This window comes from Carcharhinus amblyrhynchos, chromosome 5 (assembly GCF_965287045.1).
Source record: "Carcharhinus amblyrhynchos chromosome 5, sCarAmb.v2.hapA, whole genome shotgun sequence".
Taxonomy (NCBI): domain Eukaryota; kingdom Metazoa; phylum Chordata; class Chondrichthyes; order Carcharhiniformes; family Carcharhinidae; genus Carcharhinus; species Carcharhinus amblyrhynchos.
Window position 1 is genome coordinate 33,264,373 of NC_137328.1, and position 16,058 is coordinate 33,280,430.

At 43.5% G+C, this 16,058-nt stretch overlaps 1 protein-coding gene and 1 long non-coding RNA gene across 11 annotated transcripts in view; one reads left to right on the forward strand and one right to left on the reverse strand.

Annotated features, from left to right (window-relative positions):
* Window positions 1–451: 451 nt before the first annotated feature.
* Window positions 452–10,744, reverse strand: LOC145342947 (uncharacterized). Its single transcript, XR_013886663.1, has 3 exons — window positions 10,642–10,744; window positions 6,436–6,596; window positions 452–709 (listed from the first exon to the last, which is right to left on the reverse strand). It is a non-coding gene; the product is annotated as an uncharacterized LOC145342947 (long non-coding RNA).
* A 316-nt stretch (window positions 10,745–11,060) lies between these two features.
* The window catches only part of LOC145342945 (uncharacterized), a 134,195-nt gene continuing 129,197 nt past the window's right edge, over window positions 11,061–16,058 (forward strand). For 2 of the 10 annotated variants that reach the window (XM_080188593.1, XM_080188598.1), the window contains exons 1-2: window positions 11,177–11,523; window positions 13,564–13,792. In XM_080188593.1, coding sequence (XP_080044719.1) covers window positions 13,591–13,792 — 202 coding nt within the window. In that variant the 5' untranslated portion in view covers window positions 11,177–11,523; window positions 13,564–13,590. The other 8 variants (XM_080188590.1, XM_080188592.1, XM_080188591.1 and 5 more) reach the window with 8 other exon arrangements.

The following is a 16,058-nucleotide window of genomic DNA, read 5'->3' on the forward strand; positions in this document are numbered from 1 at the left end:
AGGAGAGATTGAGTCAGTTAGGATTATCTTCAATGGAGCTTAGTAGAATGAGGGGGAATCTTTTAGAAATCTATAAAATTCCAACAGGACTAGACAGGCTGGATGCAAGAAGGATATTCCAAATGGTGGGGATGTCCAGAACAAGGGGTCATAGTCTAAGAATACAGGTTGAACCATTTAGGACTAAGATGAGGAGAAAATTTTTCACTCAGAGAGGGGGTGAGCCTGTGGAAATCAAGAAGCTACAAGAAGCAATTGAGACCAAAACATTTTATTTTTCAAAAAAGAGAATACAGCTCTTAAGGCTAAAGGGGTCAAAGGATATGGGAGGAGAAAGCGGGAAGCGGTTACTGGATTGGCTGATCAGCCATGATCATAATGAATGGCCAAGCAGAGTAGAAGAGCTGAATGGACTATTGGTGCTGTTATTTTCTATGCTTTAATGTTTTCCCTGAGGTTAAATTTCTTCCTGCTTCCAGGCACTCATGTCTCTAGATCTTGTCTGGTGAGCTTTTACGATGTCTTAGCTTCTGGGATAAGGTTTCTCCAGTGCAGAAAGCATTGAAAGTGTCCTTTTCTTTAGTTCTTCAGCTTTGCAGTGAAGGTGTGGATCTTTTTATCTTTTGCTGCCACCACGATGGGTTCTACCACTGTTATCATGGTATATCCTGGTATTTGAAGGATACTGCTTGGGGACCATGAAGCAGTCCTATTTATATAAATTACAAGGAAGTCTTTATTAACAATGGTTAACTATGTACACATTTATAATAGATATGGGGAGGGCTCCATACTAGGTCTCATACACTATTAATAACTCAAACTGGCCCTAGCTTTAGCTCATGTGCCTTTTTCCATGCTGTGTGGGCAGTACTGTACTCAGTCTGTTAATCCTTTAGGTACCAAATCCTTCCAGTATTGGTTCAATTGCAGTTCTGGCTGGGGTAGAGCTAGGACCTATCTCCCAGCTCTACCTGTGATGGAGGTCACGAGGCTAAATTAGACCTGCCTTTGGACAGAGAATTTAAGACAAGAACACCAGCAGCATTGTCCCAGATCAATAACATTTCATACTCTTACATCCACTTTGGACAGTGTAGTATTACACTGGAATGTCAGCTGCAATTATATGGCCAAGTCTTTGGAAGCTTTGAATTTATGACCTTCTGACTCAGAGGCAAGAGACAGTACCAAATCTGAGGCACAGCAGACATGGTATGGAGATGCTGGCGTTGGACTGGGGTAAATACAGTAAGAAGTCTGACAACACCAGGTTTAAGTCCAACTGATTTATTTGATAGCAAACTCGCAAGCCGAGGTTAAAGAGATGTGTATTGTCTCCAGGTAGTATAGTAAGTGAGGTTTAGCAAATCCAGGCAAGTCATGGGGGTTACAGATAGTGCGACATGAACCCAAGATCCCTGTTGAGACTGTCCTCATGTGTGCGGAACTTGGCTATCAGTCTCTGCTCAGCAACTCTGCGCTGTCTTGTGTCGTGAAGGCCAACTTGGAGAATGCTTACCCGAAGGTCAGAGGCCGAATGCCCGTGACCACTGAAGTGTTTGCCAACAGGAAGGGAACAGTCTTGCCTGGTGATTGTCGAGCGATGTTCATTCATCCGTTGTCATAGCGTCTGTGTGGTTTCCCCAATGTACCATGCTTCGGGACATCCTTTCCTGCAACGTATTAGGTAGACAATGTTGGCCGAGTTGCAAGAGTATGTACCGTGTAAGTGGTGGATGGTATTCTCACGTGTGATGATGTCACCCATGTCGATGTTCCAGCATGTCTTGCAGAGGTTGCTGTGGCAGGGTTGTGTGGTGTTGTGGTCACTGTTCTCCTGAAGGCTGGGTATTTTGCTGTGAACAATGGTCTGTTTGAGGTTATGCAGTTGTCTGAAGGCAAGAAGTGGGAGTGTGTGAATTCTCCAAGGTGGCCTTCATGACACACAACAGCGCAGAGTCGCTGAGCAGAGACTGATAGCCAAGTTCCGCACACATGAGGACAGTCTCAACAGGGATCTTGAGTTCATGTCACACTATCTGTAACCCCCATGACTTGCCTGGGTTTGCTAAACCTCACTTACTGTACTGTCTGGAGACAATACACATCTCTTTGACCTGGACTTAAAGCTCCTTCCACTCACATTGTTGGCCTCTTTAAGACTTGAATAGCAGATTAGGTGTAAAGACTCACATTCTAGTCAGTAACCTGTAAACTGTCTGTGCTGTTATATGCTCTATCTGAGGCCAAAACTCTCCATTCACCTGAAGAAGGGGCAAACCCCGAAAGCTTGTGAGTTTACTATCAAATAAATCGGTTGGACTTAAACCTGGTGTTGTCAAACTTCTCACTGTGCATAGCAGACACACAGCTATATCAATAGGCTGCTTCCTGCTTTCCATTGGCACCGTGAGGATGAATCGAACAATGACACTAGAAGATGGATTTTACTCTAAGCAAAGCAAACATGAGGCCCACAGCAACACTAGCAGGCTAAATAATGCTGAGGATTGTCTGGATGCATCGTTGGTCCCAACCTTCAGTCTCGCTTAACAACATCAGGGTAGTTCCTGTCCAGCAACAAGAACAAGTCATGTTGAGTGAATCCTGAAATCTTCAACAGAATCATTCATGACCATCTATCAGCAGGCTGCTCCCAGCAAAACAGTATTTTGGTTAATGATAAGGGTTGTTTCAATGCAGGTATCATTATTCACAGAATCAGTTGCATCCTTTGACTGACCCAGTCTAGCAGCTTTAATTCAACCCTACAACCTCAGCTGCAGACAGCCAAGCCTGTAGCCAAAACGGGAACTTTATCCAGCTCAGATTAGTCTGATTAGAACCAAACCAACAGGCTACATGCAGCTCATAAAAACCTTACCCCAGCACAGAAGTATCTGCAGGCTTAACCCAAAGTAAATTGGACCAGCACGTCTTTCCCAGCATAATCACAACAATAGCTGGTGCCTGATGAACGCATAGGACCCTAATGTCTAAGTTCAGTAGCAGATATAAGGCAGATGCAAGATGAAATAAACTCAGTAAGAAAAGCAGATTGAAGCTAGCAGCATTACCAATATGATGATGTAGCCTGGCAGTGCCATGAACATGTTGAGCTCAGCCCATAGCACCAGTTGCTCCAAGGTCAGTGGCAACACCATTAGGGACTTAATGAAGCAGCAACACCTAAAGTGATTGTAGACCTGTAGCAAAACCAGCTGCCTTGTCCAGACACAGCAATATTAGGCCAATAATGGCCTAACAATGCCAGCAGATTTATTATAATCAAGTGCCATGGTTCGCAGGTTAACCTTAACCCAAAACCCGAGCAGCCATATTCCTATCCAGCATCATCAGCTGCCTATTTCCATCTCAATAATTATACCAAGCTCCTACTCTAACAATGCCAAATTGATCCAAACCCATCAATAGCTGATCCTTAGCAGCAATAAAGACAGGATTCCAAATGGGCTTGACAGCGTGGACACTGTTCTCCTAAGCTAGGGAATCTTGAACACAGAGGTACAGTCTGAGGATAAGGAATGGACTATTTAGGACTGAGAAGAGGAGGAATTTCTTCACTCAAAGTGATGTGAATCTTTAGGATTCTCTACCCCAGAGGTTTGTGGATGTTTCATCACTGAATATATTTGGAGGCTGAGATGGACCAAATTCTAGTCTGCAGAAATCAATCAGAATGGAGAGTGGCAGAAAAGTGGAGTTGAGGTGAAAGCTCAAACATGATCATATTGAATAACAGAACAGGCTCAATTTGATATGATTTAATTTGATTTATTATTGTTACATGTATACAGTGAAAAGTATTGTTTCTTGTGCAGTATAGACAAAGCATACCATTTATAGAGAAAGAAATGAGAACATGCAGAATGTAGTGTTACAGTTATAGCTAGGGTGCAGAGAAAGATCAACCTGATGCAAGGTAAGTCTATTTAAAAGACTGACAGCAACAGAGAAGAAGCTGTTCTTGAGTCAGTTGGTACATGACCTCAGACTTTCTATCTTTTGCTCGACAGAAGAAGGTGGAAGAGAGAATGTCCAGGGTGTGTGGGGTCCTTAATAATGCTGGCTGCTTTGCTGAGGCTGTGGGAAGTGTAGACAGAGTCAGTGGATGGGAGGCTGGCTTACATGATGGATTGCGCTACATTCACAACCTTTCGTAATTTCTTGCCGTTTTGGGCAGAGCAGGAGACATACTGAGCTGTGATACAACCAGAAAGAATGCTTTTTATGGTGCATTTGTAAAAATTGGTAAGAATCATAGCTGACATGCCTAATTTCCTTAGTCTTCTGCGAAAATAGAGGCATTGGTGGGTTTTCTTAACCATGGTCTCCGCATTGCTGGAACCAGGACAGGTTTTGGTGATCTGGATACCTAAAAACTTGAAGCTCTCGACTCTTTCTACTTCATCCCCATTGATGTGGACAGGGCATGTTCTCCTTTACACTTTCTGAAGTCAATGACAATCTCCTTCATTTTGTTGACATTGAGGGTGAGATTATTGTTGCTGCATCAGTTCACCAGATTCCCTATCTCATTCCTGTACTCTGTCTCACCATCATTTGAGATCCGACTCGCTATGGTGGTATCGTCAGTAAACTTGAAAATCGAATTGGAGCGGAATTTAGCCACATAATCATAGGTGTGTAAGGACTTTTGTAGGAGACTGAGAACACAGCCTTGTGAAGCACTGGTGTTGAGGATGACTATGGAGGAGGTGTTGTTGACTATCCTTACTGATTGTGGTCTGTGAATTAGGAAGCTCAGGATCCAGTTGCAGAGGGATGTGCCAAGGCCCAGGCCACAGAGTTTGGAGATGAGTTTCATGGGAATAATGGTGTTGAAGGCTGAACTGTAGCCAATAAATAAGAGTCTGGCATAGGTGTCCTTGTTAACTACGTGTTCCAGGTTGAGTGCAGCGCCAGGGAGATGACATCTGCTGTGGACCTGTTGTGGTGGTAGGCAACATGGAGTGGACCCAGGTAGTCCTGAATTGATTCGTACCATGACTAGCCTTTCGAAGCGCTTAATAATGGTGGTCTACTGCTCCAAGTTTCTATGTCCTTATGTAACATTTGCAGCATTATCTCAGCTCAACCACACCGGCAGCTTCTATCAATCCAAATAAAATCAACAAGCACATCCCAGTACTGCAGGTAGAGTTAATATTGAATGTCAATTGCGTTGATTGACATGAGCTGATTCTACACTGAATTGCAACCTGGATGTCCCTAAACTGAGGAACAATGCAAAGGGAAAGGAAGTCACTTATATCTTTGCAACATCTGTGGAAATAAAAAGAGTTAATATTTCGAGTCCAAAATTACTTTTCTTCAAAGAAGAATCATATTGGACACATAGGTGGCAATTCTCTGACCTCACTGTGCCGTTTCAAGAGTGCAAGGCCAATTAGAGTATATAAAGTAACATTTAGATATGCAAAGCCCATTCAAATCCCAGTGCACAGGATTCTCCAGCCTTTGGCCTCGGTGTGATAATGGTGAGAATCGATTCTGGTCTCCACCAGCAGAGACCTGGTTCAGTGGTCACTGCAGGAGCTCAGAGACCACTGAAGCCCCTGGGTAGTCAGGGGCATTGCTGGACAGTGTCCATCAGGCAGTGGGGCCCACATGGCACACTGACAGTGCCCACTGGACACCCTGGAAGTAGTCACCTGTTACCCCGGTGGTGCCAGTTGGGCACCGCCAGTGTGCCAAGTCAGTGCCATTGGATGGGGCCTAAGTGGGAGCTATGATGGGGGTTCAGATGCCAAGGGGTGGATCATGAAGGCGGTCATGATGGTGGGGCATGTCAGTCAGGGGTATGATAGGTGGTCATTCAGGGACCAGGCAGAAGGAACCATCAAGAGAGCCCCATGCATCAATGCCAGCAACCCATGTTGGGGAGGGGTTGGGGGAACATGCTGCAGATGGGGGGGTGGAGTGGGGGGTCCCAATGTCCATGGGGGGAGGGAGGGGGTATCCCATTGCACTGTGAAATCAGGATGCCCTTTTGAAATGGCGCCCAAGCACTCTGAAACCAGGCTCACTGGTGTGTTTAGGTCCCATCCTGCAGTACTGGTGCAAAACTCCCAACTGTCCAATAGAGTGACCAAGTGTGGGAGGATTGCAGTGTGGAGAGTGCCTGAGAGGCCGGTGCCATTCACTTCAGTATTCTCCCTGTTATGACATTTAGTGTTTTTTCGTGAGAATTCCGCCCATTAACTCTGTTTCTCTCTCCACCAATGCTGTCAGATTTGCTGAGATTTTCCAGCACTTTTTGTTTTTATTTCCAATCTTTGGTACCTGCAGCATTTTGCTATTACTTATTACTCTATCTCATTCACATTTTCTAAACATTTAAATTTTAATTTAACACAAAGAGATTTGAATTGATGCCATCCTTCCTACCCTTGGTGTTCTCTATTTCTGTTGCTTGCAGTTTGTCCTCACGTTTGTTGGCATTTATTCTCCCCATGCTATTCTTCAAAAGCTGCGAAGCTTAAAGACAAGGGACCTCTTAGGGAGTTCATAGTTAGCAAGTCCAATCCAATTCCTTAAGACATCTGTCACTTTGAAAGAGGGGACAACAAAGGAAAGCATTTTTGAATATCAGGGAAGTAAAACATTATTATAGAAAGAGAGCATCTACCCTTCTGTTACACTGCTAGCCACATATATTGCAACTTCCTTCATCACACAGAGCAGAAACACTTTTGGTGGCTACACTCCATGAGGAAGGCAGTTAGTTGTGTAATGTGTTGCAGGATGATTTGCAGCTCACCTCCAGGACATGCACAGTTCTGCCACTGACCATGACCTCTCCATCGAAGGATCAAACCATCATTTCCAGGACTGGCACTGACCCTTCCTCTGGAGAGTCTGCCTCCATGGCATCCAACGTCATAGTCCCTAAATCCACATAACTCACTTCTATCTCTTTTCCAACAGCATAACTGGGATTGCCCAGTCACATCAGCCTGTTCTTGTCCATGGAACTCATTTCTTCTTATCAAAACTTGCGGGGTTTTTTTCTCCCCTTGTCCCAACTCTTTCCAACTACACCTACGATTCTTCTGATGCCTTCCATCACTTCAACAGTTTCTAGTTTTCTTTTTGTCATGACCAGCCATTTGCTTTACACCCCCAACCTTACCGGCTGTGACTGAGGACTCTGCTTCTTAAATGAATGGAAGTTCAACCAGTACCCCCCACTACCATCCTTCTCCACCTGGTTGACCTTGTTCTGACAACACCAGATTAAAGTCCAACAGGTTTACTTGGTAGCACAAGCTACTAGCTTTTGGAGTGCTGCCCCTTTATCAGGTAAGTGGGGCTCTGTTCACAAACAGGGCATCACAGACCGAATGTCCATGACTGCTGAAGTGTTCCCCAACAAGAAGAGGACACTCTTGTCTGGTAATTGTCAAACATTCCAACCATTATTTTGTAAATTAAGTTTGTGTCTTTATATGCCCTGTTTTTGAACAAAACTCCCACTTACCTGATGAAGGCATCGCTTTGAGAGCTAATGGCTCTCATCTATCATAAGTTCTACTTTGCCAGAAATGTCTCACACCCCCACCCTTCTTTCCAGAACCAAGATAGAGTTTTACTTGTTTCCACGTCCACATTCAATGAATCATTTAATCCCTATCACCCTATAAATAGATCCTCCCTTTTATTGCATCCCCACCCCTTTCCCTACCTCTATACTGGATTAAAACAACCAGTTCCATCTCTAAGTTCTACCAGTTCTGATTAAAGGTTGTTGACATCCACATTGCTGACTTGAATGCTGAACATTTCCAGCATTTTTTCGTGTATGAATACAGCAGAAGATTTGGTCTTCTTCCCTCTAGCAATTCTTATACCCCTATATAAACCACGTACACTTAATGTGACCAAATACTCAATATTCAAATAGTACCTTTCTAAGAACTGAGCTTAATCTCAAATTGATTTATTTTGAACCAGTTCCTGGAAAAAGTTGAGTCATTTTGTAACAAAAATTTAGTGGAGAATTGCTAAAATTAGATTGCAAAATTGCAGTTCTGAAGTGAGTGTGGGTGTATTTATTTGAGTTGAGTAGAAAATTCCTGAAATTAGGATGTAACTACATTTTAACCATGGCTTTGGGTATGAGGCAACTTTCACACTCCACACTGCGCACTCATCTCAGGAAAGAAAATATCACTTACAGTTGTATTGTGAGCTTCATGGTGTCAGGATATCATACATTGCTTTACAACCATTACGTACTTTTTTCAAGTATTATTATTGTGGTAAACACACACAGAGTTCTCATCAATAGCAATGAAATAAATGACCAGATAGTCAGTTTTACATGTTGGTTGAAGGGTAAATGGTTCTTGTAGAGAGCCAGCACAGACACAACAGGACAAATGGCCTCCTTCTGTGATTAATCATTCCATGATTCTAAAGATTAGGACACTGCTGATTTTTAAATGGTGCCACGGAATATTTTATCAAGAGGCCAAACAGGTCCTCAGTTTAATATTGCATCCAAAATTTGGTACTACGAACAATGCAAATGCTCCTTCAGCACTGTGCTGAAGGGTGTTCAACACTAGTAGAGGTTGAACTGGCAACCTTTGAACTTGTGGCAAGAGTGCTGCTGTTGAATCAACCTGACAATCACTTTAGGACCCAATGTAAGATTCCCTGAAGGAGAACCAATCCATTTTTCTCCAGGGCTCATTCAGTCCGTAACACCTGATTTGTACCATATAAACATAGATTCACTGCCAAACCACAGTGAGTTTTCAAAAATGTTTAACTTGGGAGTGTGAAAGCAGTATCAGAGTCTTCAAAACAGATTAACATTCTGGGTGCATAAAGTTCACTGACACTGGGGGTCAATTAGAAACAATGAACTAAATAATTAATATATACATTTCTTTTAGCAGAAATGGGGTCAGCACTGTGACACAGTGGTTAGCACTGCTGTCTCACAGCGCCAGGGACCTGGGTTCAATTCCAGCCTCGGGTTATTGTCTGCATGGAGCTTGCTCATTCTCCATGTCAAAGTGAGTTTCCTCCAGGTACTCCAGTTTCCTCCACAATCTGAAAGATGTGCAGGTTAGATGAATTGGCCATGCTAAATTGATCCTTAGTGTCAGGGGGATTACTGGGATAAATACTTGGGGCTAAGGGGATAGAAACTGTGTGAGATCCATTGTTGGAGAGTTCAGGCTCGATGGGCTGAATGGCCACCTGCACGCTAGGGATTGTCTATGAACAGTTGCCGTAAGGGTGGGGAGACAATTGAGGGGCAGACTCAGATTTCTTGGCTGATTGCACAGTTTTTCCATCAATCACCCTGATTGACCAATGACAGAGGAGGAACAGGTGGATGACACCTGTTCAGGTGCATTAGGAGGTGGAAGCAGCACTGAGGGGAGGGGCTAGCCCTGGATTGACAGTCATCAGGGGAAGGGGAGGAGCCAGCCCAGGATTGACAGCCCTGAAGTCAAGGGGCCAGCCCGGGATTGACAGCCCTGACAGCAGGGGGGGAAGCAGCCAGCCTGCTATTGACAGCCCTGAGGGGGAGGGGAGGAAACCCATTGTACAAAGAACCCCCAGCTTTTGCCATGGCATTACGGACTTCTTACAGAAAGTCAGCACACATGGAGCAGTTGAACCAGGAGTACTCCTCGTTACAATGGATGTCTCAGTGTTCTACACCAACATCCTCCACGACGACGACATTGCTGCAACTGCCTCAGTACTCAACACCGACAACTGCCAGTTTCCAGATACAATTTTACAACTCATCTGCTTCATCCTGTACCACAATGTCTTCACCTTCAACAACCAGTTTTTCATCCAGACACAGGGAACAGACATGGGAAGCAAATTTGCACCTCAATATGCCAACATCTTCATGCACAGGTTCGAACAAGACCTCTTCACCGCACAAGACCTTCAACCGATGCTATTCACTAGATACGTTGATGACATTTTCTTCCTTTGGAATCATGGTGAACAATCACTGAAACAATTATATGAAGACATCAACAAATTCCATCCCACCATCAGACTCACCATGGACTATTCTCCGGAACAAGTTGCATTATTGGACACACGCATCTCCATCAAGGACAGTTCCGAGGCATGGTATATTGGGGAGACCATGCAGACGCTACGACAACGGATGAATGAACACCACTCGACAATCACCAGGCACGAGTGTTCTGTTCCTGTTGGGAAACACTTCAGCGGTCACGGGCATTCAGCCTCTGATCTTTGGGTAAGCGTCCTCCGAGGCGGCCTTCACGACACACGACAACGCAGAGTCACTGAGCAGAGACTGATAGCAAAGTTCCACACACTTGAGGACGGCCTCAACCGAGATCTTGGGTTCATGTCACACTATCTGTAACCCCCACGACTTGCCTGGGTTTGCAAAATCTCACTAACTGTCCTGCCTGGAGACAATGCACACCTCTTTATCCATTGCTTAATGTTCTCTCCACTCACATTGCCTGTACCTTTGGGGCTTGATTACCTGTAAAGACTCACATTCCAATCATTATTTTGTAAATTGAGTTTGTGTCTTTATATGCCCTGTTTGTGAACTGAACTCCCACTTACCTGACGAAGGAGCAGCACTCCAAAAGCTAGTGGCTTTTGCTCCCAAATAAACCTGTTGGACTTTAACCTGGTGTTGTGAGACTTCTGACAGGGAGGGGAGGAGCCAACCCGTGATTGACAGCCCTGTGGGGGAGGGGCGGGCCGAGCCCGCGAGTGACAGCCTGGAGGAGGAGGGGAGGAGCTAGACCGTGATTGACAGCCCTGAGGAGGGGGTGGGGCCAGCCCGTGAATGACAGCCCCCTGAGGGGCGGGGCAAGTTCGTGATTGACATCCCGGAGGAGGGGGAGACGGCAGCTAGTGAGTGACAACCCTGAAGGGGTGGTCTAGCTTGTGATTGACAGCCGCGAGGGGCGGGGTCAGTCGGCCCGCCTACCTGTGCACCTGTCGCTCGGTGGTTGGGGAGCTGCTGCTTTGTGAGACGAAGGAGAAGGAAGCGGGAGTGAGTGAGTGAGTGAGTGCTCTGAGAGGAGAGGAGAGGGAGGTCTGCCCGCCCGCCTGGCTCGGGACCCGCTGCTCGGTTAGTAGCTGTCAGTCGGTAGAAAGGGTGAGAGGTCTCTGGGTGGTCTTGGACCCACCGCGTCCCTGTCCATCCTCTTCCAGTGCTTGGTGTCTGTTCCTCTGCCGCCTCTTAGAAATCTCTGGTGAAGGTTAACAGTAATATAAACTGGAAATAAATCATGCAGCATCTGGACCGTTTCAAATTAAAGCTCAATCCTTTATGCTCGTAAAGTTAATTGTCTTCTGCAAAGAGACACCTGACAGTTTAACGAATAATTTTCGATCAGTGTACTCTGACAGGGAGTGTTTGACTTGGGGGAGCACTGGCTTTATTTTCTCACCATGAATTAAATGGTCTGAACGCTGCACCTGATCTTATTTCTGGTAAGAGGATGCCTGTGAAACATATTTCTGTTTATTTCTTTATAAGTTTACTCATTTTTTTTTAATAGTGAACTTGTGATGTTATTTTAAGATGAGGTTAAATAATGGGATGAATCGGAAATTGTCTGTTAAGCTCTGAATAACTGGCGGAATCTGGTAATTTTGTTAAACCTTGGTTTGGTTCGTTAGTTGCGTTCTTGCTCGAGTTGAAAAATCTTGGTTCCTGTCACATTCTAGTAACTCAAACTTGCCCAATTCAATGCAGTACTGAGGGAATGCTGCATTGTCAGAGATGCCATTTTAACGAGATGTTAAATTGTCCATTTGTATGCTCAAAAACAAAACCCAGGAGAGGTTCCTCAGTCTGGCCAACATCAATGCTTCAATCAATGCCAACAAAACAACAAGAAAGGCACTTAAATAGTTGTGTGCCTCTCATGTTCAAAAATATTACATTTTAAAATCGTCATTCTGTGATTGCAAAGCTGATTTCTATAGTAGAAAATGCAATAAAATGTTCAGGAAATAATAGGTGTTCATAAAGAAGGAACAACCGTTTAGAGAGGACATTCCACGTTCTTGACATCCTAAAGAGTTTCACAGCCAGTGGTCTATGAGAGATTCTTTGTTTGCATTAAATATATTTCCCTATAAGATTTCAGTTGTGTGACACCTGCCTTTTTCTTTTTCACATTCCTATTTTGTTTTGGGCTGAGCTGCCTATAGCTGGGCCATTCCATGTACTCACTCAATATCATTGTGCTTCCGTATTTCCAGGACTTTCATCCACAATCGTCCTTGTTGCATTTTTTGGACATGACTATTGCTGAAACATTTGGGAAGCTGGCACCAAGCTATGTTTGTGGTTACACTTCTGTATTTAGATCATCATTTCTTGTAAAGTAGGTGTAACATTGTGGAGTTCAAGTTAACCATTCTGATGCTGCTTTTGATGCCAAGAGCTTGCAAAAGGTGTGTTTCTGTTTTAGTTTGAGAATTGTAATTATAATACTTTATTTTTGTTTAAATGTAATGATGAACTTTCACCTTGCTTTGCATAAGAGTGGGTGTAACCCTATTTTTGGAGATGTTAATGTCTGTCTACAAAAGCTTTTGTTTATGAAGTGTCTTCTCACTGGTGACTTGTTATTTAACAAACCTAATTTCTGTGGTTTTTGGAAGGTGTCAACGAAAAATCTATGGAACTTCACTGGAGATTTGCTTATGTTTAGACAGACATTTTGCTGTAAATTCTTTGTTTGCACTTGCATTCAATGGGGTCCAGGGTAAAGGTTTATGCTCTGCCTAAATTCCCTCTGGGTTTACTGATAATACTGGATATTCCCCTAGATTTGCCAATATTAAATGATATTTATCTCTATATATGCACACACATACATATATTCTCACAATGATTGATCTCTTCCTACTTGGCAAATGCACATTGTCATGGTAGGAGATATAAGAGGGATGTCCAAGGTAGATTCTTCACCCAGAGAGTGGTTGGGGTGTGGAATAGACTGCCTGCTGTGATAGTGGAGTTGGACACTTAGGAACTTTCAAGCAGTACCAGAATTATAAGGAGTGGGAATACTTGATCTTGGGTTTGGATGTAGCTCGGCACAACATTGAGGGCTGAAGGGCCTGAACTGTGCTGTACTGTTCTATGTTCTATGTATGTCTCTGTAAGCATAGAATTATCTTCCATGTGTACGTTGATGACAGTCTATGCCGCTCCTGCCTTCTGCTATCTTCTTTTTACACTGATCCATTACCTCTGCTGCTGAAATACTCATCAACACCTGCAGCAGTACTAGAATTGTCATTCACTCCACTTCTCATCCTGCTTTTTCAGAGAGTTTGTCTTAACTGAACTCTTGCCTCTGTGTTAGAATGTTGTAGATTCAGGCCTTGCTGCAAAGATTTTAGCACTGGTACTTATTAAGCTGCATGGTGCTATAAGAAAAATGTCATTTGGAATGACTGTTGTATAATTTTATCAGACGATGGCTGAGAATAATACCCTTTTCATATTTTCAGGAAGATTATTGCACAACAGCCAGCACAATGTCTCAGATCGGGATCAGGATTCCTGGAAGTTCAGGATATGCTTTAATGAGTGATAAATCATTAGAATTCTATAAAGATCCAATGCATTTTTGCAACAGTCGAATACATAGCTACGGAAGCAGAATTTTCCAAGCACGCCTCCTCAACAAGCCAACTTTATTTATCTGTTCTGTGAAAGGAATGAAAGAACTGCTGTGTGGTAAGTATTAACCTGTCAAATTGCTGGAAGTTTCAATTATTGTTGACTGTGACAAGTGAAGGTAAAAGAGTCGTGTTTAACCAAGCAGGACCATGAACAGTGATTGCATGCTATTACTAACTGGCTGAATAACTTGGAATATATTATTTAAATTGTTTAAATCCTTTTGGGTGAGAATGAGCTTTAAGGGTGAATTTGGTAACAGGTGCTCACAGAATGGAGCTGTGGCATTTTGACTAGTTAGAACATATGGGGGTCCCTTTTGTCCACTAATGGATAGAAAATCCTGGGCAGCTAACTACAATTACCCAATGTATGTGTCACAAGTGTAAGTTATTTAAATGTTTTTATTTATACAATAGCCAGCTTGAAGAGTAGGTTTTTGTGCATGAATAGGGAATTCTCCAAAACATTGAAACACCACCTGGTTGATTCTTTGACTTGTGTCTGTAATTCCAGTGTACAGTACTTGGGAGTGTTCATAATGTTACAGATAATGGAGCGTGGCAAACTGAACTCCTTTTTTTGTTCCTGCTGTCTGTTGAACTAGCTTCTAACCTCTAGCTTCAAACCTCTATTTGTAAAGTCAATTTTAAAGTGAATTGCAACAAATTTTCTTTAGCGTTAAATCGGAAGTAGAGCTTATTTGTATATTCAAACCCAGGGGATGGTTCTCGCAAATACTTACGTACCCAAGGAGAAGATAGGAAAGAAAAGAGTTTTACATCTAGGAATAACTTAAGACAAGAAAAAAGTGAATATCAGTGCTCAGAATTTTGGAACCCTGTGACAGTGCATTCATGTTGGAGTTAAAGTTGAGTGCGTTCAGCCAGTTGAAAGCAGGATTTGCCACATTTCTTCAAAGTTGGTGATCACGCAAAACGGTTTTTAAAAAAAATTAAAAGAACGTGGGCTTCGCTGGTTAGGCCAGCTTTTGTTGTCCTTTAAGCTTGTGGTGAGCTACCTTTTTGAGCCAGTGCCGTCCACAGTGCTGTTAGGGAGGGAGCTCCAGGATTTTAACCTAGTGACAGTGAAGAGATGGTGATATATTTCCAAGTCTGGATGGTGAGTGGCTTGGAGGGGAACTCCCATGTACCTGCTGCCCATACTCTTCCAGATGGCATTAGTTGTGGATTTGGAAAGTGTGATCTCAGAGCCTTGATGAGTTACTGCCGTACATCTTGTAAATGGTACACAAAACTGCCACTAAGCATCAGTGGTGGAGGAATGTTTATAGATGGGGTGCCAATCAAGCAGGCTGATTTGTCTTGGATTGTGCCAGGCTTCTTGTGTTGTTGGAACTGCACTATCCAGGCAAGGGGACAATATTCCTGATTTTTGCCTTATAGATGAAGGCAATCTTTGGACAGGCTTTGGAGAGTTAAGTGGTGAGTTACTCGCCACTGGATTCCTAGCCTCTGACCTTGTAGCCACAGTATCCATATTTGTTTTATTGTCACGTACTGGGATACAGTGAAAAAGTATTGTCTCGTGCATGCTACCAGGCAAAATATGCCATTTGCAAAGTACGTGGAGGAAAAGGGAAAGGATAGGTGCGGAATATAATGTCGCAGTTACAGGTAGGGTAAAGAGAAAGATCAACTTAATGTGATTGGACCATTCAAAAGTCTGACAGCAGAGAGGAAGCTGCTTTTAAGTCTGTTGGTACATATTTTCAGACGCTTATATCTTTTTCCTGACAAGGTGTATCTGGGGTGTGTGGGGTCCTTGATTATGTCGGCTGCTTTCCTGATGCAGTTGGAAATGTAGACAGAGTCAATGGATGGAAGGCTGGCTTGCTTGTTGGTCTGAGCTACGTTCACAACAGTTTGTAGTTTCTTGTGGTCTTGATCAGAGCAGGAGCCATACCAATCTATGATACATCCAGATAGGATGTTTTCAATGGTGCATCTATAAAAATTGGTGAGAGTCATAGTGGACCTGCTGAATTTCCTTAGCCTTCTGAGAAAGTAGAGACATTGGTGAGCTTTCTTAACAGTGGCACAGAATGGTAAGTTCAGGACAGATTGTTGATGATCTAACCACCTAAACACTTGAAGCTGTCGACTATCTCCATTGCATCACCATTGCTATAGACAAAGGCATGTTCTCCACTATGTTTCCTGAAATTGAAAACCACCTCCTTCGTTTTACTGACATTGAGGGAGAGATTATTGTCGTTGCACCATTTCACCAAATTCTGTATCATTTTCCTGCACTCCGTCCTGTCGTTGTTTGATATCCGACCCACTGCAGTGGTGACATC